The 21,284-nt window shown below is 43.1% G+C and overlaps 2 protein-coding genes across 6 annotated transcripts in view; both read right to left on the bottom strand.

Moving 5' to 3' along the window:
• Positions 1–508: 508 nt before the first annotated feature.
• On the bottom strand, positions 509–15,087 carry boka (BCL2 family apoptosis regulator BOK a). Of its 2 annotated transcripts, none has more exons than XM_014123720.2 (5): positions 14,882–15,087; positions 13,121–13,506; positions 10,613–10,741; positions 8,039–8,202; positions 509–1,894 (listed from the first exon to the last, which is right to left on the bottom strand). In XM_014123720.2, exons 2-5 carry the CDS (start codon positions 13,341–13,343, stop codon positions 1,769–1,771), a joined length of 642 nt encoding a protein of 213 aa, XP_013979195.1. In that variant the 5' UTR covers positions 13,344–13,506; positions 14,882–15,087; the 3' UTR covers positions 509–1,768. The 2 variants fall into 2 exon arrangements, with proteins under 2 accessions (XP_013979195.1, XP_013979194.1); XM_014123719.2 differs by lacking the exon at positions 14,882–15,087 and adding an exon at positions 13,935–14,229.
• Positions 15,088–18,245: 3,158 nt separating this feature from the next.
• Positions 18,246–21,284, bottom strand: part of farp2 (FERM, RhoGEF and pleckstrin domain protein 2) — a 93,731-nt gene continuing 90,692 nt past the window's right edge. For all 4 annotated transcript variants that reach the window (XM_045687960.1, XM_045687961.1, XM_045687959.1 and 1 more), the window contains exon 27: positions 18,246–21,129. In XM_045687960.1, the coding sequence (XP_045543916.1) occupies positions 21,039–21,129 (91 nt within the window). In that variant the 3' untranslated portion in view covers positions 18,246–21,038. The remainder of the gene's footprint in view (positions 21,130–21,284) is intronic.

Genomic DNA, 21,284 nt, shown 5'->3' with positions numbered 1-21,284 from the left:
CCCGCTCAGCCCAGTCAAAACTGTTCGCTGCTCTGGCACCCCAATGGTGGAACAAGCTCCCTCACGACGCCAGGACAGCGGAGTCAATCACCACCTTCCGGAGACACCTGAAACCCCACCTCTTCAAGGAATACCTGGGATAGGATAAAGTAATCCTTCTAACCCCCCCCTTAAAAGATTTAGATGCACTATTGTAAAGTGGTTGTTCCACTGGATATTATAGGTGAATGCACCAATTTGTAAGTCGCTCTGGATAAGAGCGTCTGCTAAATGACTAAAATGTCAAATGTAATGTAAAATGTTCTCTAATATTGCAATAGATAAACGTTGTGTTATACTTGTATTGAACAGTAGGTGGCAGTAAATCATGATAAATAAATTGGCTATTCAAGACTACATATAGCAGTCTTGGGCTATTTGTTCCAACCATTCACTTGTTAGTAGGCTAAGCTAAGTTGGTATCGCTTTTCAATGTATAATGCTGACGTTAATAAATAAGAAAACAATGTTGAAATGTAAAACATTTTATTTCTGAAGACACTCAGTGCTGCATGCCAAATACAGTGTATGTGTAAGCTACTGTGTCACAGAATACAAATAATTTGTAGAAAACAGACAAAATGTCTGAATGGGATTCAAGTTTCAGGTGATAGAGTGATCCATAATTGCACAATATTTTACAAAAACAGTCATATATACAAACACACACTTATTCACCCAGATTTTGTGTAAATTCACACTCATCAACTACGTGGAGCATGCAGACAAACCTTAGAATCTAAACAATATTTCCATCCAAACTGAGGAATTCCGAATGATTTCACAATTTTCCTTTTCAAATCGTCATCAAAAAGGGATTCTGGTCATTCTTATTGTCAGCCACCAGGGAGAGTATGACCCCTGGATGAAAAATACTGGTTTATTTACAGGTACACTGTCTGGGCCATATCCCCTTTGCTTGACATGTGCAGAACAGAAACTGAAATTTATAGAAATCTTCCATTGCTTTGAATGTAATATTTGCCCATGTGTAAAGCAAGCTCCTGGGTGGCGCACAATTGGCCCAGTGTTGTACGGGGTTGGCCGTCATTGTAAATAACAACATGTCCTTAAGCTGACTTGCCTAGTAAAATTCATTTTCTTTTTTTTTTAAAGCAAGGAATGTGACTCTCGGATTTAACTGAAGAAAAACAAATACAGAAATAGAATGAGTAGAAAGGACATTCACATTCAAGTCAATGGTTGATGGGTGGCATTCTATAGATCTATATGACTAGACTACTACCTCACAATCCAGCTGGAGGATCTGTACTGCACGCCAAAATATTGCCGTCAAGCTAAATAATAAATACCCTAAAGTTTGATCAAAGCAGACAAGGCTAATTCACATTGATGCTCCAGGCCAGTGCGTTTGTGAAGGCCCAAGGTGCTCGCCAGTGGCAGTGTCGGAGCAAACTTCTGCAGGTGTAAACAACAACATATCTAGACGCTAGAGCAGGGATGGCTGCAGCTCAGACAGAGGGACAGAGGGAGAGAGGAAGGAAGGGAGGGAGGCTGGCCCTGAGTACCAGTCTGTTTGTGCAACTCCTTGTCACTCATTGTCATGACAAACATGTTTGGCTTGACAATGACATCACTGGAGTTGTCAAGAGCACAAAATGATCTGGGACCAGGCTTTGCTTGTCCTGTACTCCACTGATGGACAGGGGTGGCTGTGTTCGTATGACGCAGACTGCTCATCGTGTGTCTGCGAGCTTCCTCCTCCGTTTCACTTGTCCCGGAGCAGGTAAAACACCATGGCCTTCAGGTAATGTCCACAGGCGTAGGCAGCAGACATCAACCAATGGGAGCGGAAGCTGGGGTCTGTGTTCACCACACACTTCGTGATATCAGCCTGTGAGGGAAGAGAGAGATGACAGCAACTCAGATACTAGCCAGCATTATTGAAATATACATTACCAAAAGTATTTGGACACCTGCTCATCGAACATCTCATTCCAAAATCAGGGGCATTAATATGGAGTTGGTCCCCCTTTGCTGCTATAACAGCCTCCACTCTTCTGGGAAGGCTTTCCACTAGATGTTGGAACATTGCTACAGGGACTTGCTTCCATTCAGCCACAACAGCATTAGTGAGGTTGAGCACTGATGTTGGGCAATTAGGCCTGGCTCGCAGTCGGCGTTCCAATTCATCCCAAAGGTATTTGATGGGGTTGAGGTCAGGGCTCTGTGCAGGCCAGTCAAGTTCTTCCACACCGATCGACAAACCATTTCTGTATGGACCTTGCTTTGTGCACGGGGGATTTGTCATGCTGAAACAGGAAAGGGCCTTCCCCAAACTGTTACCACGAAGTTGAAAGCACAGAATTGTCTAGAATGTGATTGTACGCTGTAGCATTCAAGATTTCCCTTCACTGGAACCAAGGGGCCCGAACCACGAAAAACAGCCCCACGCCATTATCCCTCCTCCACCAAACTTTGCAGTTGGCACTATGCATTTGGGTAGGTAGTGTTCTCCTGGCATCTGCCAAAACCTAGATTAGTCCGTCGGACTGCCAGATGGTGAAGCGTGATTCATCGCTCCATAGAACGCGTTTCCACTACTCCGGAGTCCAATTACAGCGAGCTTTACACCACTCCAGCAGATGCTTGGCCTTGCGCATGGTGATCTTAGTCTTGTGTGCGGCTGCTCTGCCATGGAAACCCATTTCATGAAGCTCCCGACACAGTTATTTTGCTGATGTTGCTTCCAGAGGGAGTTTGGAACTCAGTAGTGAGTGTTGCAGCCGAGGACAAACAATTTTTTACACTATGCGCTTCAGCACGCTGTGGTCCCGTTCTGTGAGCTTGTGTGGCCTACCAGTTAGCTGATGAGCCGTTGTTGCTCCTAGACGTTTCTACTTTACACTAACAGCACTTACAGTTTACCGGGGAAGCTCTAGCAGGGCAGAAATTTGACAGACTGACTTGTTGGAAAGGTGGCATCCTATGACAGTGCCACATTGAAAGTCACTGAGCTCTTTCGTAAGGCCATTCTACTGCCAATGATATGGAGACTGCATCTCTGTGTGCTCCATTTTATACACCTATCAGCAACAGGTGTGGCTGAAATTGCCAAATCCACTCATTTGAAGGGGTGTCCACATACTGCTGTATATATAGTGTAATTTAGTATAGTGTACAAGGGCTAAGTCTCAATTCTTGTATCTGTTCCCCACACATCCCATCATGGATTTAACAATGGTTGGCACTCCTACAGCCACTGATTACAGCAATCAATACTGTTAAATCCACGAAGGGACTAGTGTGGGAGAAGGGTGGAAAATTAGGACACAGACCTTTGAGCAGAGGCTGGGCACTGATGATGTCACGAGTCAAAGTTTCAAAAGGCAATAAGGGATTCCCTATACAAACACACGTCGATTTCCTTTAAACAGGGTGGGATCCTTTAACAGTTAGTCAGTAACCAATGAATGTCTGATAAATAACATGCGTTAACAGGACTAGATTACATTATATTACAAAATGTGTTTGAGAGATGGTCTCGCCAAATAGGTATTATCTAGGAGGTCTGGTTAAAATGTTCATAAAAAAATAGAACGTATACGCGATGACATAAAAAAAAAAAAAAGAGGAAATGCAGCGAGTTAACAACTAAGCAACGTCTCAGCCAAATCCAAAACTGTAATCTTAATGACACATTTCAACATACCACTTGAAACAAATTGGTCCTTGGTTTTGAACGGCAGTAAAACAGCACAATAAAGGAGAAAAAAAATATGAGTCATCAAGACAGGTTGAAGGTTGCAAAGTAATTTCAACAAAAATAAATTGATATGACATTGAAGCCATGTGGACAACTGATTGGATTTGCAAAAAGTCATCAACGTAAGGCAATTTCATTTTCTTTTTTTTTTACCTAACTTTTTACCTAAATCCAATGGTGAAATGTTTTGTTGATTTCACGTTAGATGTAAATCATTACTAGATGTTGAAAGGACGTCTGTGGCCACTGGGTAGCTAATAGTACAGCCATTTTCTTCTCAATGTTTTGGTATGGTTTTATAGCAGCATCAAACTCCAGTCCACGTCAACATTTTATGACCTTTAATTATCTGGCGTGGTCAACTTCCAAATGGGCCATTCCAAGGTTGAGTCCCAAATGGCACCCTATGGGTCCTGGTTGAAAGTAGTGCACTATATAGGGGAAATCAGGGTCCATTTGGGAACACAGGCCTGCTTTAGAGGGATTCTTGGTTGACTTAAGCTTTACCAACAGAGCAGAATTCATAGGTTTAGGCCGAGGCTCTTTGCCAGGCCTCCTCTCAGCTTTGAGTACCAGTTGGGCACCACGCGTTGCTCTCAGAGGATTTTCATCAGATGATCTCTAATATATATTAAAAAAAATGTTATACTATATATATATATATATATATATATATATATATATATATATATATATATATATATATATATATATATATATATATATATATATATATATATATACTGCTCAAAAAAATAAAGGGAACACTTAAACAACACAATGTAACTCCAAGTCAATCACACTTCTGTGAAATCAAACTGTCCACTTAGGAAGCAACACTGATTGACAATACATTTCACATGCTGTTGTGCAAATGGAATAGACAACAGGTGGAAATTATAGGCAATTAGCAAGACACCCCCAATAAAGGAGTGGTTCTGCAGGTGGGGACCACAGACCACTTCTCAGTTCCTATGCTTCCTGGCTGATGTTTTGGTCACTTTTGAATGCTGGCGGTGCTTTCACTCTAGTGGTAGCATGAGACGGAGTCTACAACCCACACAAGTGGCTCAGGTAGTGCAGCTCATCCAGGATGGCACATCAATGCGAGCTGTGGCAAGAAGGTTTGCTGTGTCTGTCAGCGTAGTGTCCAGAGCATGGAGGCGCTACCAGGAGACAGGCCAGTACATCAGGAGATGTGGAGGAGGCCGTAGGAGGGCAACAACCCAGCAGCAGGACCGCTACCTCCGCCTTTGTGCAAGGAGGAGCAGGAGAAGCACTGCCAGAGCCCTGCAAAATTACCTCCAGCAGGCCACAAATGTGCATGTGTCTGCTCAAACGGTCAGAAACAGACTCCATGAGGGTGGTATGAGGGCCCGACGCCCACAGGTGGGGGTTGTGCTTACAGCCCAACACCGTGCAGGACGTTTGGCATTTGCCAGAGAACACCAAGATTGGCAAATTCGCCACTGGCGCCCTGCGCTCTTCACAGATGAAAGCAGGTTCACACTGAGCACGAGACAGACGTGACAGAGTCTGGAGACGCCGTGGTGAACGCTCTGCTGCCTGCAACATCCTCCAGCATGACCGGTTTGGCGGTGGGTCAGTCATGGTGTGGGGTGGCATTTCTTTGGGGGGCCGCACAGCCCTCCATTTGCTCGCCAGAGGTAGCCTGACTGCCATTAGGTACCGAGATGAGATCCTCAGACCCCTTGTGAGACCATATGCTGGTGCGGTTGGCCCTGGGTTCCTCCTAATGCAAGACAATGCTAGACCTCATGTGGCTGGAGTGTGTCAGCAGTTCCTGCAAGAGGAAGGCATTGATGCTATGGACTGGCCCGCCCCGTTCCCCAGACCTGAATCCATTTGAGCACATCATGTCTCGCTCCATCCACCAACGCCACGTTGCACCACAGACTGTCCAGGAGTTGGTGGATGCTTTAGTCCAGGTCTGGGAGGAGATCCCTCAGGAGACCATCCGCCACCTCATCCGGAGCATGCCCAGGCGTTGTTGGGAGGTCATACAGGCACGTGGAGGCCACACACACACACACACACTATTGAGCCTCATTTTGACTTGTTTTAAGGACATTACATCAAAGTTGGATCAGCCTGTAGTGTGGTTTTCCACTTTAATTTTGAGTGTGACTCCAAATCCAGACCTCCATGGGTTGATAAATTGGATTTCCATCGATTATTTTTGTGTGATTTTGTTGTCAGCACATTCAACTATGTAAAGAAAAAAGTATTTAATAAGATTATTTATTTCATTCAGATCTAGGATGTGTTGTTTAAGTGTTCCCTTTTTTTTTTGAGCAGTATATATAACATTTTTGGGAGTTTCCTTAAAGTAGTGGCTGAATTCAACTCAATATCGAGACATTGGCTATTAGAAATAGCTGTTACAAACACCTCATGCTTTGAAGACAAAGCCTTGAGTTAGTCAAAGTCAATGTGCAAAACACCCTGCCCTTCTACCATGTACAGGACAGGGAGTTGTGTTTTTCAGTCATGATTGTATTGTGTTCAGGCTCTTGTTTGCCTCAGTTTTATTGAGCTAATCTCTCAGTGGACACCATGAGTAACATGTTCAGGACACACCTGATAGGTGGGTATAGAAGACCATGACCTGCTGGCAGTCTGAACTCAAATATGTACAACATAGGGAAACACATACAGGCATCACAGTCGTGAGACATGGAGTCTGCACTAATCTCACGTGGACAGACTACGTCAACCAAAGATGCTCAATCGAGCATCTGACTAAATTACACAAGATGTTAGTTCTGGGTTATCTGTGATTATGTCTGCGCACTTCTGTGATTAAATAGCCTATGCCGTCATCAACACACAGCCTATCCTAAATAAACCTTGGCGGTGCACAGACTCAGTCAATCACTTGAACCACAGGCAGGGCTCTAAAGTAGGACCAATTATTTTTGTGTTTTATTTTGGGAGCACCATGCGGCAAAAAAAGAAAATTCCAATCAAAAATTCAAAGCATAACAATATTTCATCCAAACACTTTTCTACACTGCTCAAATCACTCAACAGGCAGGCAGCACACAATTCTTATACACTGTGCCTGTTTCTCTCAGCTTGCATTCAACAATGCTGCTTTCTAAGTATGAATACACATGTTCTCTCTTTTATAATATTAGTTTGTGTATCTTGCTTTTTGCAAAATGAGAGTTAGTCTAAGGAAGCTGGCATGTGCCTAAAGCTAATCACTAATGCTAATTGCTAGTTAGATAAATGCCCTTAAGATAAAATCACTAGCTAGGACAAAGAGAATGTTAGCTCTAATACAGGTTGCTACCAGTGGTGGTGTATATCAGCATGTTGTTTGTGCAACGCATGTTCTCAATCAGATAAAATAGGCTTCTAAATGTAAGTAACATCTATGCATCAATTCAAACGGTATTAGGGTCCACTGGGAAACAGGCGAAGCGTCAACACAGGACTAAGATTGACTCCTACTACACCGGCTCTGACGCTCGTCGGATGGGAAAGGGCTACGGATTACTAATGAAAACCCAGCCACGAGCTGCCCAATGACGCAAGTCTATCAGACGAGCTAAATGCCTTCTATGCTCGTTTCAAGGCAAGCAACAATGAACCATGTGTGAGAGCACCAGCTGTTTCGGACGACTGTGTGCTCACGCTCTCCGTAGCCGATGTGACATGTACTTAGAGCATGCGCTGACCATTCTGGCAAGTGTCTTCACTTACAACACCTCCTCCCCCTCAGGACACTGAAAAGATTTGGCATGGGTCCTCAGATCCTCAAAAAGTTCTACAGCTGCACCATTGAGAGCATCTTGACTGGCTGCACCACTGCCTGGTATGGCAACTGCTCGGCATCGGACCACAAGGCCCTACAGAGGGTAGTGCGTACAGCCCAGTACTACACTGGGGCCAAACTCCCTGCCAGCCAGGACCTCTAGACCAATTGGTGTCAGAGGAAGGCCCTAAACATTGTCAAAAAGACTCCAGCCACCCAAGTCATAGACTGTTCTCTCTGCTACCGCATGGCAAGTGGTACCAGAGCGTCAAGTCTGAGACAAAAAGGCCTGAACAGCTTTGACCCCCAAGTCATAAGACTGCTGAGTCTACCCATATACGTACTGTCAAATTACAGTTGTCTGATGTGTTTTCTCCTATTCTAGTAATTGTATGTCTATCGGTAAAACTATGGCACGGTGAGCATAGAAAGAGTCTAAAAAGGGCATGGAACCTCGAACGTTCTATAGATTCTACTGTTCCTCTTACCCATCCTCCTCTCCTCTTCAACCAGGAGACCAGGCTCTTGCGGACAAACTCCCCAATGCAGTCGACGATGGTGTGTACCATTGCTGGGTGACCATGCCTCACGCAGTCCACCGCCAGGGCACCAGCTACCGCATACAGGGATACCACCTTCCCCCACGTTATACCTGAGGAGAGATGCAGACAGAGACTCAGACACTAAAACCTCCTGAATCAAACACCCGGGATACCCCCTTTCACACACACACACATTCCAATAATGTCAGCGGTGTCCAAGTACATTTATTTATCCATTTCATTTCAGCTTATTACAAAAAAATATCATGTAAAATCTTTACTTCTGACTGGATAGCAATAACATGAGATCATTGTTTGGGTTTTACATGATCGTGCTGCCTGAAGGGAGGGAGTGTGACTGACTGAGGGAGCCGAGTGCGTTTGACTGCATCTCTGCCAGGAACTCCTTTAGTGAAGGGAGACAGAGAGACACATAACTAGATGTAGCCTCCAGCCATTCAGCCGACATGCCCATCCGCCAAACAACAATACATCATAAAGGCAGTCTAAAACTGGTATATTATTCTTTATTAGCTCAGACAGCAGACGTTTAGCAAACTTGAAGCACTTGTTTTTCAGTCAGGATTTTAACTAGTAACGCTACCATTTATGGTAATGTGTTCAGACTATGGAGGACAGTGAATAGCCCTACATTGAAATTGTTGCACAGACTCATTCCTTGGTAGAAATCAGCTCCTTTCACTTCTAAGCATCATAGGAGGGATTTACCACCACTTTGGAATCCAGACAGATATTTCTAGGGATTGAAAATGTAAAGTAATCAACTAACAACGTATTGGACTGTGTGTAATGTAAAGTTTTAAGTTGAATGTTTTAAGTTTAATGTAATGTAAAGTTTTAAGTCCAAGGTCATGGATTCAACGGTCATTCCCTGACAGAATGGGATCATGTTAATTAACACAACTACACTTTGGTTAGACTCTTGTGACAGACTAACTATGGACCATCCCCCCCCAATTATTTTTTTTTAAACAGCCATTTAAAAACAGATGCTTTTATTCAAAGCGACTTAAGGCGTCGGTACGCTTCAGTTTGGCTGAAGCCGAGTTCAAAACAAACGTGTGCTCACATACTCCCTTAAAAGTCCTTTACTTGAAAAATGAGAAAAGTAGAACCGTTTGTCCATTTTGAGACGCTATAGCCAGTGTACACTTCCTCAAAAGTCAGATTTAATCTAAGATACTTTTGGCTATGTAGTAGTGTATGTGGATATCTGCTCGACAAACATCTCATTCCAAATAACGAGCATTAATATGGAGTTGGTCCCCCGTTGCTGCTTTAACAGCCTCCACTATCGTAGGAAGGCTTTACACTAGATGTTGGAACATTGCTGTGGGGACATGCTTCCATTCAGCCACAAGCGCATTAGTGAGAGGACACTGCTGTTGGGCGATTAGGCCTGGCTCGCAGTCGGCATTCCAATTCATCCCAAAGGTGTTCGGTGGAGTTGAGGTCAGGGCTCTGTGCAGGCTAGTCAAGTTCTTCCACACCGATCTTGATAAACCGTTTCTGTATGAGCCTTGCTTTATGAAAGTTCGAAGCAAAGAATCTTCTAGAATGTCATTGTATGCTGCAGCGCTAAGATTTCCCTTCACTGGCACTAAGGAGCTTGAACCATGAAAAACAGCCCCAGACCATTATTCCTCTTCCACCAAACTTTACAGTTGACACTATGGTAGCGTTCTCCTGGCATCTGCCAAACCCAGAGTCACAGTCTCTACTCTACAGGCTCCATGGCATGCTGTACTGTACAGTCTCCTGACGCTCTGACAGCCAAGGCTGAATGTGTACAAAAATGTCAGAAAATGTCTATTTTTACCTTTCCCACAGAACTATGCTTGGCCCCTGCCAGTAAATCACTTTAAAAGAGACCCGTAAAGAGAGGTAACACACCATACTGAGAGCTGGTCTGTGTCCCAAAAAGGCACCCTATTCCCTATATAGTGCACTACTTTCTAGTGCACTATAAAGGGAATAGGATTCCATTCTGGACACATCCCTGGTCTCAGTTACCTCTGTTGACCTTCTTTAAAGTCAGTTGAACTTGTTCTCCCTAACGTTACATATCTTCATTGTGTTTCATTGATAATGAATCCACTAGTTCCTCCTTTTCTATACAACACACTGCTAATAGATCCCCCAGCATCCTCTGGGATTCATTACTCCCCCCCCCCCCTGAATATTCTTGCTAATATTTGCCACAATACAAGAAACAACTCTACCAACATTTCCATCATGTTACAACCGAGCTACATTATAACCAGTTGTCCATCCATTTCAGGGCTTTTCATACTACTAAGACAAATGGAGCCAAGCTGAGCTGGCCTGGTTCTGAATCCACCATAGATAGTAGCTGAAACCATGCTGCTGAAAATATATATCTGAGTCAGCACAGTTTGGTTGGGGTCGGCAAGATCATGTATAAGGTTTGTTCGCCCCAGGCTGGTTGTCAGAGAGATCTTGTCCCACTGGTGTAGTAGTGAATAGGCATTGACCTACCAGTGGAGAAGAGCTCTGCAGCCACAGCCAGGAAGGCATCAGACACCACGCTCTCAGACGCTACGGTGATGTTCAGCTGACGAGCTACGTTACGGTAGATGTTGGGCCGCAGGTACTCCAACTCATCACCTAGGGAACAGAACAGGTAGTGAGCCAATCAGGAACTCCCAACTCATCATCTAGTGAACAACAGGACAGGTAGTGAGCCAGTGAGGGGGTTTGGTTTCCCAGCTTGGTCAGAGATATGTTTGTGCTGTATACAGGCGCAGATAAGGTTGTACGTGTGCAGAGCACATGCCCCTTTACCCTTCCTGTCTCCAAAGTGCCCTTTCGGGTGGCGGTATAATCCCCCCCCCATAATTTTTTTTATGTATACGTTTTTGTCATCTTTGTTCGGAACCCACTGCCCGCAAGTCGTTGTCAAGTTCGCACCTCCATCCCATCCGCTGGTTGCGCCTGTTGATCTGCCCTGTACAGAGATAGCGTGTGTCCAGTTGCACCCGTTTCCCCAGTCTGCCCTGTACAGAGATAGCGTGTGTCCAGTTGCACCCGTTTCCCCAGTCTGCCCTGTACAGAGATTGCGCGCACCTGGTATCCAAACATGTATGGTTTGAGAGATGCGGTCACCGGTCGAGTTTGTGTGTGTGTAGCTAGCTACATGCACTGTGCAGAAATCACTCCACCATTTCCTGGTTGCTAAAATTCTAACATTCCCCTAATTTCAGTTTATGTGACAAAACAAACAAGAGAATTAAATGTAGAATCTAAAACCGCTGTGAAATATATTTCTTAGAACCCCCCAAAATATTGTATTTTACAGCTGTTTAAAACATAGAACAGATCTACCGCATCTTAGACTTACTTTCAATGAGAATGACAGATCTATAACGAAAACGTCTACGTGCCCCAAAAAAGGTCATGTCACCCAAAAAGTGACTTATTGCAGGTTTAAAATAAACACTTCCGGCATAACATTTGATTAACACTTGATAAAAATCTATATCGTCAATATTTGGTCTGGTTGAGTGATACGCACAGCAGATAAGAGGCAGAAAGACAAAGAGGAGCGGAGCATCAATGACTCTCTGACCCAACTTCATCTGTTCTTCAGGGTCGGTTGTTACAGTGTTTCAGGGCAGCAGCAGCACCACAGGTAGGCCTAGTCTACACTCAAGCTAACCACCTATACTAACATAAATCAACACAAGCCACTAGTCAGCCAGCCATATATATCATGAGTTATAAGATTATGAAGTTATTATTTGATATGAGCATTTGGATTACTGTTTAGTAGAGTTAATTGAATTTTTGTGACGATATTTCTTCATTTCTTTCTTTTTTGGATTACGTGTGTATTGTTTTGTATTGCTAGGTATTACTGCACTGTTGGAGATATCAACACAAGCATTTTTTGCTACACCTAAGATAGCATCTGCAAATCTGTGTACACAAAACAAAAAAACCTCTGATAAATCACAAACCAGTAAAAGAAATGGAGCTAGCTAACTAGCAGATTTAAATCAATAAATCAGCTGATAGCCCACCTTTGACCCCCAAATGTCAATCATGTGCTTAAGAGACACTGTCGCTAGCTAGCTTACCATTTGCGGGCCTTTTTCCATTTTGAGCAACTGTTCCATGCAAGGTCTGTACACAGCCCTGGTCTGTATTACCCCATAGAATACTTCATCTATATGTCTAGGCCACTCCTATTGTCATTGTTAACCATAGAAGTGGACAAGACAGCACAGATCTGGGACCAGGCTAGTGACTTCCCTGTTCACTAGTGCTGCAGGTACTCCCTTTACTCTCTGTGATTCAGCGGTATCATTTCTACTATTAGCTGAATGTCAGGAGCCTCTGACCCAGAGGCACCCTATTCCCTATTTAGTGCACTACTAAACAGACCAGGGCTCCGGTCAAAAGTAGTGCACTAAAAACAGGGAATAGTGTGCCATTTGGGACACACATGGCTAATATTTTTGTCCACAGTTAGAAGGTATTTATTTAGAGGTATTCTCCGTTGCTAAGTAACAGGACATTAATGTGATGCACTGTGCTGGGCTTCAGACAGTGATTCATCAGTGTGTCTATCTTTCAGGAGACTCTTCCCTTTTTCAAAATAATACAGAGGGGGAGGGGGGGGATAATGGGCTACAGAGGGAAGGTTTTGTACAATCCAACACCGAGTAGCCTAGGTAACCTCCACAAACTCATGACATCAGCTGGATGTCTAGAGAGGAGTCTGAACAGAGAGCAAAATTCCAACATCAAGCTAATGTGACCAAGTAGGCTTGGCTAATAGCTGAATCTATAAACTGAAGCTATAATATAAACAAATAACATACTATTTGGACATTGTAGACAATCGATTACCATGTGCTTTCTAAAAAAAATAATGTTTTATAGGATATACTGCAGAATATAGCCCCAATAGATGCACAGCCTGTCATTCACACTGACACTAGCCCACCAATGTACACAAATTGCGCACTGATGCCCTCTTACCTAACCACATGAGGACAGAGGATACCTCTCCAAGCATCCCACCAGATGCTGACAGCTGATGCTCGGGTTTGGACCAACCTATCCCGGTTCGGTTCAGTCTGGAATGGATGTAGTCCCTGCATAGAGCCTTCGCCTGTGACACCAGCTCCTTGTCTGTTGGGGAGCGGTCAAATACTTCCATCACTTCAGCCGCGAAAACTGAGGAGCGACGCAACATCTCCATACCCCAGGCCCCAGCAGCAGTTAATCACAAACAACCCGCCTGGCGCTGGCCCTGATCCACCTCAATCTTCAACCTCGGTCGCCGTGTATGGTCCTCTTTGTCACCAGAATGCTACTTCTCTACTCCCCTCCCTCGGACTGAGGGCGTTTCGAACAGAATCGGCCTGTTTGGAAAAGGGGCATTATTTCATTGATTTTCAGTAGCGCAGAACTGAATTAGTTTATTTGGTCACCGTCAACAAAATATAGGTGCCCATAGGCTCCCATAATGCCATCCTTTCGCAGTTTGACAAACTCGACTTCCTTGAGTTAATGGCGAGAATTACAAGCATTTCTCTACACTCGCAATAACATCTGCTAACCATGTGTATGTGACCAACAACATTTGATTTGAACTACACATTGTAACTACACAGAAACCTCTGTAAATTTTTTGTCAATTGTATTTGATTATGATGATAGCTTACCATTGTAAAGTGAGCAGGTTATTGCAGGAGTTTGTCAATTAAAATGTATTTAGTTACAATATATATTCAAATATAACGTAAATAGAAAATGCTACTGTACACAGATAAGCAAAATGTCCAAATACCTTTCGATTCCAGTCCTGTAGTCTACAGGCGCACGGTGTGCGCCGTCGGGATTATTGGCTACAGGATATCCACATCTACCACTTTGTCATTACGCATATATTTAAACAGTTCATTCTCGGTTCAAAAAAACGAACTGCTGTGAAGTCTTCATGGCGTCAGTTCCTTACCGATATTCTGAACGCTTTCTTGACCATTGATTTATAGTGTTTGGCACAGCCAGGGTTGGTAGCTGGGAGAAGTGTGCCCCCACACTCGAGCAAAGTTTCCTTCTATGGACCGTTTGGATATAAAGGCAGGGATAAGGATCCCATTATCTCCATATGCCCCGCCCATCCCATAGTAGCACATTTCAAGGAAATCTCTTTGATGGGTAATTTTGGGGGAAATTTAATTTAACCTTTATTTAACTAGGCAAGTCTGGTCGGGATATAGCAGACAAAGGAATGTGTTTTCTATCTTGTAACAAACAAGATATTGCAATATTATGTTGTCCAAAGATAATCACGACTATTGTATTAATACATAATCATGATAATCAAGGCTATTGTATTAATATATAATTATGATAATCACAGCTATTGTATTAATACATAATCATGATAATCACGGCTATTGTATTAATACATAATCATGATAATCACGGCTATTGTATTAATATATAATTATGATAATCAAGGCTATTGTATTAATATATAATTATGATAATCAAGGCTATTTTATTAATACATAATCATGATCATTATCATCGTCCAACAACATCATCTTCTCTAGAATGATGCCCTGATACTTCCATAGAAAAATTCTCCCTCCAAAAAGTGAACAGCAAGTGTTGCTAGAATCTTTCTCGATTTACATGAACATACTTTTGTAAATAATAACACAACTGGGATGTATTGCCTTTTCCCAATATACAAATATAACATATTTGAACATTACAAATACTCACACATAAACTCTCAACACTGGTTCCTCAAATGATATCCTTCTGAAAGGTCATTACCATGCCTTAGCTCACCATGCCAAGACATGCCCTGTAATTATTGTAGAGCAGCAGTTTAGCAGAATCTCCCTGGAAGAACTGTAGACTACACTTTCAGTTCCCTTATTACTCATTGTTTGTGTTCCAAAATGTACCAGGACTCTAGCTCAAACAATATGGCAGCTACGAGCCAATAAGCTTGAATGAATGGGTTTTCATGACCAACAGCACCACCATGCGGCAAAACGGAACAATATTTTACAGGTTAGCTAGACTCGTATCCCTGAGCATGTGTGCCAAATTCCATCGCACAGAGTCAAACAGATCAAGAGATATAAACATGTACACGTTATAGCGCCACCGTGTGGTCGATCTGAATGTGCTTGAATATGTTGAGTCTTCAGTGGTTGGAACATATGTACCAAGTTTTGTAACAATTAGAATATCTGTGACTGATTTATATGCATTTAAGTGCCAGACCACGCCCACGCTTATTGGCCAATAGCGTCTATGTTGTTTTAGATACTAGTCTGGAAAATGTTGCTTTGGGAGAAATTTGTCCATAGATGCCACATATCAAGTTTGGTGCAGATCGGTCATTCTATGCCAGAGGAGTAGCATTTGAAGTGTTTTTCCCCAAAAAAACTCAAAATGGTGAAAGATCCATCATGGCAGACCTTATGGGTCCTTGAGTTAAATGTGTTCCTTGTGGGGAGAAGTAACCGATGTACTGAATTTCATGACTCTAGATCAAACAGGGTGAGGGGCGTGATCTTTCAAAGATTGCATTTTCATTTTCGCTTGTTATAGCACCACCATAAGAGGGTGTGGCCCATGTGTGTTTTTTACCATCATGACAAGTTGCACCTTAGGCATTACCTACTCTCTGGAATTTGCTATTTAATATTGCCTTACAGAAGAAGCAGAATAATAATAAATCAAAGTTTATTTGTCACATGTGCTGAATACAACAGGTGTAGTAGACCTTACAGTGAAATGCTTACTTACAAGCCGTTAACCAACAGTGCAATTTAAGTTAAAACATTTTTTTTTTTAAAGGTATTAGGTGAACAATAGATAAGTAAAGAAAAAAACAGTAAAAAAAAAAAATAAAAGTGAAAAATAACAGTAGCAGTAATGGATGCCAACAAAAACAACTGTGTTTGACCAGCTGCTGAACCCTTAATAACATGTTCTATCTACAGTATAACAGAATGTTAACAGGCAGCGAGCTTGGGCACCGTTTCACCTGGCTCAAACCACAAACGCCACTTTAGTCGCTCTCTTCTCCTTCCCTACCTGGCTAAAACTGAATGTTATCTTAGGAAAATAAAAAGTAGCTCTCTGGAGCTTCCATATGAAGATTACAGATGGCCCTGGAATTGATCAAATACACAACAGTCCTCCCTGATGGTCCAAACAGGATTTAAAAATGCTGTATTCTCTTTCTGTTATCAGTTCATGAGTTTGGTTCACTCAATAAAAACCTGGGCAAAAAATAGAATGAGGTTGTCAAGATCGTGCCTCATGTAGGGGCGGAAGGTAGCCTAGTGGATAGAGCGTTGGACTAGTAACTGGAAGGTTGCAAGATCGAATCCCTGAGATGACAAGGTAAAAATCTGTTGTTCTGCCCCTGAACAAGGCAGTTAACCCACTGTTCCCAGGCCATCATTGAAAATAAGAATTTGTTCTTAACTGACTTGCCTAGTTAAATAAAAGGTTAAGAAGAGAAATATTGTAACCTACTTATAAAACGGTCCTTCCCTGCTACGGCAACCCGGAGGTTCAAACCCAGGTCACATTCTGAGAACACTTGGTTCTACAGAATGTATTGTTGAAGATGCAGTCTGTCTCCACATGGAGTCAATGTTGTTTGTTACTACTGTACTTCAACAAGACATTGTACAAGTTTGGTTTTTCTGTGTATTTACAGTGAACGGTTTTCACCACACCCTCACATACAGCTATTACTGTGGAAAAAGGAGTTTTGTTTAGGCATGCCCAGAGAATACCTTCTCATAGGATTCCCCCACCTGTTTGAGTCGTTTCCCAGGGTAAGTCGCTGTGTACGCTGCTATGGGTGTCAGAGTTTCCATTCTCTCTCTGTTCTTCCAGGTTTTCACTCAATGGGAACACTACGACCATCACTATCTGGACAAGTCGGAAGCCTTCTACAATTTCTCATCTTAAAATAGATTTTTTAAAACCTAACCTGAATCCTAACCACATTGCTAACCTTATGCCTAACCCACACCTTAAATTAACTTTGCAACTTGGCCATCTAGTGGGAACAGAAGGACCTGCAGTAGTCATGAGCATTAGGTCAACAGCCCATCACTTCCACCTTCTGGTAGAGCGTCAGCTGGACAGGTAACATTGGTAGCACGACAGATGGGACAGGTAACCTTGGTAGAGCGTCAGATGGGACAGGTAACCTTGGTAGCGCGACAGATGGACAGGTAACCTTGGTAGCGCGTCAGATGGGACAGGTAACCTTGGTAGAGCGTCAGATGGGACAGGTAACCTTGGTAACGCGTCAGATGGACAGGTAACCTTGGTAGAGCGTCAGATGGGACAGGTAACCTTGGTAGAGCGTCAGATGGGACAGGTAACCTTGGGAGAGCGTCAGATGGACAGGTAACCTTGGTAGCGCGTCAGATGGGACAGCTAACCTTGGTAGCGCGTCAGATGGGACAGCTAACCTTGGTAGCGCGTCAGATGGGACAGCTAACCTTGGTAGCGCGTCAGATGGGACAGGTAACCTTGGTAGAGCGTCAGATGGGACAGGTAACCTTGGTAGAGCGTCAGATGGGACAGGTAACCTTGGTAGCGCGTCAGATGGACAGGTAACCTTGGTAGCGCGTCAGATGGGACAGGTAACCTTGGTAGAGCGTCAGATGGACAGGTCACCTTGGTAGAGCGTCAGATGGGACAGGTAACCTTGGTAGAGCGTCAGATGGGACAGGTACCCTTGGTAGCGCGTCAGATGGGACAGCTAACCTTGGTAGAGCGTCAGATGGGACAGGTCACCTTGGTAGAGCGTCAGATGGGACAGGTACCCTTGGTAGAGCGTCAGATGGGACAGGTAACCTTGGTAGAGCGTCAGATGGACAGGTAACCTTGCAGGTGATGACAAACTAGTATTTGCAGGTGATGACGAACTAGTATTTGCAGGTGATGACAAATTAGTATTTGCAGGTGATGACAAATTAGTATTTGCAGGTGATGACAAACTAGTCTCGTGGGGGCCATCCTTCCAAATATTGTATCGTTGGGTATCAGGCTAAAAGCACACAGGCAAATAGTTTGAAAAGAAAACCTGACTAAGTTGTTTAACATCTGTTCAACTTTATTTGTTATCCTTTCAATGCAATAATAACAGGAGAAAGAAGCATGACATACAGGAACAAGAAGGGCTCCAATGACATGCTGCTACACAATAAATAGGAAGAACATCTGACTGGAGACTTGAACAGCAGGGGGGCCAGTGGGGCCTTGGTTGGTTAGCACACCTGAACACAGAGAGATGAACTGGGATAGGAGTTAAGAGAGGTGCCCCCCCCCCTTAAAAATCATAGATGCATCTCAAAATGGCACCCTATTCCCCATGGGTCCTGGTCAAAAGTTGTGCACTATATAGGGAATAGAGCGCCATTTGGGACACACATAGGGGTGAGATATAGGTGCGCCCTAAACATTGCGATTCTTTCCAGTCCAACAAGGGCAAAAGGAAGATGACAGGACTACATCTCACTGGCCCCCATCACTCTGGAGACAGAAAGACAATATCATGAGACCACGGTCTGTAGACAGTAACGGGGGAAAGGGAGGGGGGACGGGACTTTCTGACGAACGGCCAAGATCAGGGGCCCGTATGCATCTAGCGTCTCAAAGTAGGAGTGCTAATCTAGGATAAATTCTCCCCTCTTATGCGTACGATTAAAAAAACCTCATCCTAAATCAGCTCTACTCCCAAGACAACGAATATACAGGTCCTGATCTCCTGTAGTCACCTATTAAACACAATACTCACATGACCCGCTACATACAGCATCACCTAACAGTTATACCACTACAGATCATCTTCTAACATGCTCCCAAATGGTATCTTTATTCTCTTTATAGTGCACTACTTTTTGAACATGGCCCATAGGGAATAGGATCCCATTTGGGACGCATCCAAGCTCTTCAGCCTTAACGACATATTAGAATGGAATCTGTAACTTTAAAGACTAGATATTAGGATATACACTGCATATTATTTTATGAGGTCATCGTCCTCCCTATGTTAAATGAACAACAAAAACGCTAAAATAACTATAATCCAGAACACATGATAGTAACTATACAAGCCCAGCAAGCCAAACAAAACATTCATCAAATGTAGCACCTTCCTTCCCGACTTCCTTCTTCTCCTTAAAACTAGGAAATCAGACAACAACAGTAGAACTGGCCAACACTGACTAATAATAAGTCAATAACACAACAATTAAATGCTTTAAGTATGTTTAACTTTAACATTTGAGGTTATGAGAGCCAGAATTAGGTTGGACTATTGTCAATGTATGAAAATAAAATAGGACTACATATTGATAGTATAGGAAAACTTCATTAACAAGGTTTTTTCTCTCTTGGGGCCAACAAAGTACTTTTACATTTATTAACAGGAATATATGACCCCTTGAAACACTTCAATGGAAAACGTACCTTACACAATGTGCGTTTTGCTCCATTTTTTGATTAAACTCCATTGCCATGAATACCTTAGTGTGACAACAGAACAAATGAGAACTACGAAATTCTCAAACAACAGAATAATACCTCCAAGTCCTTTACAGAAGTATCCTAAAAGGAGATTGACTGCTTGTGTTCCTAACTCATTTCAACATACAATATTATCTGCCTTTTATCAATGAATAAAAAAATAATAAAAAAAAAGGTCATTCACTGGGTACCTCTCCCTACCTCTCTTGCTGTACCAGAGCTCTGGTCCAGGGCATTAATTCCTCCACTAATTCCTTAGTGGAAGAAATAACACCCTGGACCAGAATTACCTCCACTACAACTATTTTAAACCTGGTATAAAGAAAGTATCTGGGGTTGTTCTCCAGCTAGTTACCCTTCCCAGTCCCTAGTCAAATCAATCCTGCAAGCTCTGCACCTCCGTATATCATCACTGCCCTCCTCCACCTACCAGTTCCATTTCTACACCTGTATCTTCGTGTAGACAAGACACGATACACACTCGACAACGACCGTCCGCAGAATGCTTTCACTGGCTAAAAGGAAACAACAGTCTTTAGACTAACGCTGTATAAACTTCTCTAGAACATAACCTGATAGATTAATCACTATAAAACGGTTTTCCAGATAAAGATTAAGTCTAGTCCTGGACACAGATTAAGTCTAGTCCTGGAGTAAAAAGCACTTTCAAAAGGAGATTGTCCATCTAAAATGCTTTTTTAGGCCAGGACTAGACTTAATCCGAGTGTGGGAAACCAAGCCTATGTTTTGTGATGTAGTTGTTTTACACTGGCTGCCGTGAGAAGGTTATGAGTCCCGCTTTAGTTCCCTTTCTCAGCCTGCTGAGTGTATACACTCAACCTTGACAGAATGTCCTCGAGCATCCTTGTTTATCGTGATAGCACTGTATATCCTTCTCTCTTGAACCACGTATCCAATTACTGGATTCATAATGTTATTCTGTTCCCTGCTGATACATTGTTTCAACAGATTCTCACATAACAATGGTTGACAATTCTAGAAGGAGAGAATGAATATATATATCTAAAAAATATATATATATAATAACTTCCAGTCACTCACTGAGCCCTTTTCTGCCAAATAAATCCAAGACATGAGTGCCACTTTAACATGATTCCAATGAGAACGAGAGAGAGAGGAGAGAGGAGAGAGGAGAGAGGAGAGAGAGAGATGGTATTATACAGTATTGTCTCAGAGTCTATTGGGCCCAGCCCTTTTCTCTCTAGGACTGACCCTAGGGTGCCATTTGGGACGAGGGCTCTGGTCAAAAGTAGTGCATTATATAGGGAATAGGGTTCCATCTGGGACGCAGGTTAGATAGAAGCTTCTAAGCCGCAGTAGATCAGATCAAGGAGCGCAGTTAGTTCCCATTCATCTGCAGGGGACCTTTAGGTATGAGGAGACTCATCCTGCCTGTAGCACTGGCTGCACTCTTAATCACCTCCATCCATCTGTAGAGAGGAGGGAGTGAGAGAAACAGAGAGAGAGAGAGAAACAGAGAGAGAGAGAGAAACAGAGAGAGAGAAACAGACAGAGAGAGAGAGAGAGAGAGAGAGAGAGAGAGAGAGAAACAGAGAGAGAGAGAGAAACAGAGAGAGAGAGAGAA

The sequence above is a fragment of the Salmo salar genome, chromosome ssa10 (assembly GCF_905237065.1).
Source record: "Salmo salar chromosome ssa10, Ssal_v3.1, whole genome shotgun sequence".
NCBI lineage: Eukaryota > Metazoa > Chordata > Actinopteri > Salmoniformes > Salmonidae > Salmo > Salmo salar.
The sequence above is the reverse complement of the archived record's forward strand: the minus strand, read 5'-3'. Positions and strand labels throughout refer to the sequence as shown.

What these genes read in the sequence shown, in the direction of transcription:
- boka (XM_014123720.2), bottom strand. Translation starts at nt 13,343, where the DNA reads ATGGAGATGTTGCGTCGCTCCTCAGTTTTCGCGGCTGAAGTGATGGAA. An exon ending in TGCAGAGCTCTTCTCCACTG is followed by an intron (nt 8,203 to 10,612) that starts GTAGGTCAATGC and finishes ATCTCTCCTCAG; the next exon opens with GTATAACGTGGGGGAAGGTG. An exon ending in TGAAGAGGAGAGGAGGATGG is followed by an intron (nt 1,895 to 8,038) that starts GTAAGAGGAACA and finishes CTTCCCTCACAG; the next exon opens with GCTGATATCACGAAGTGTGT.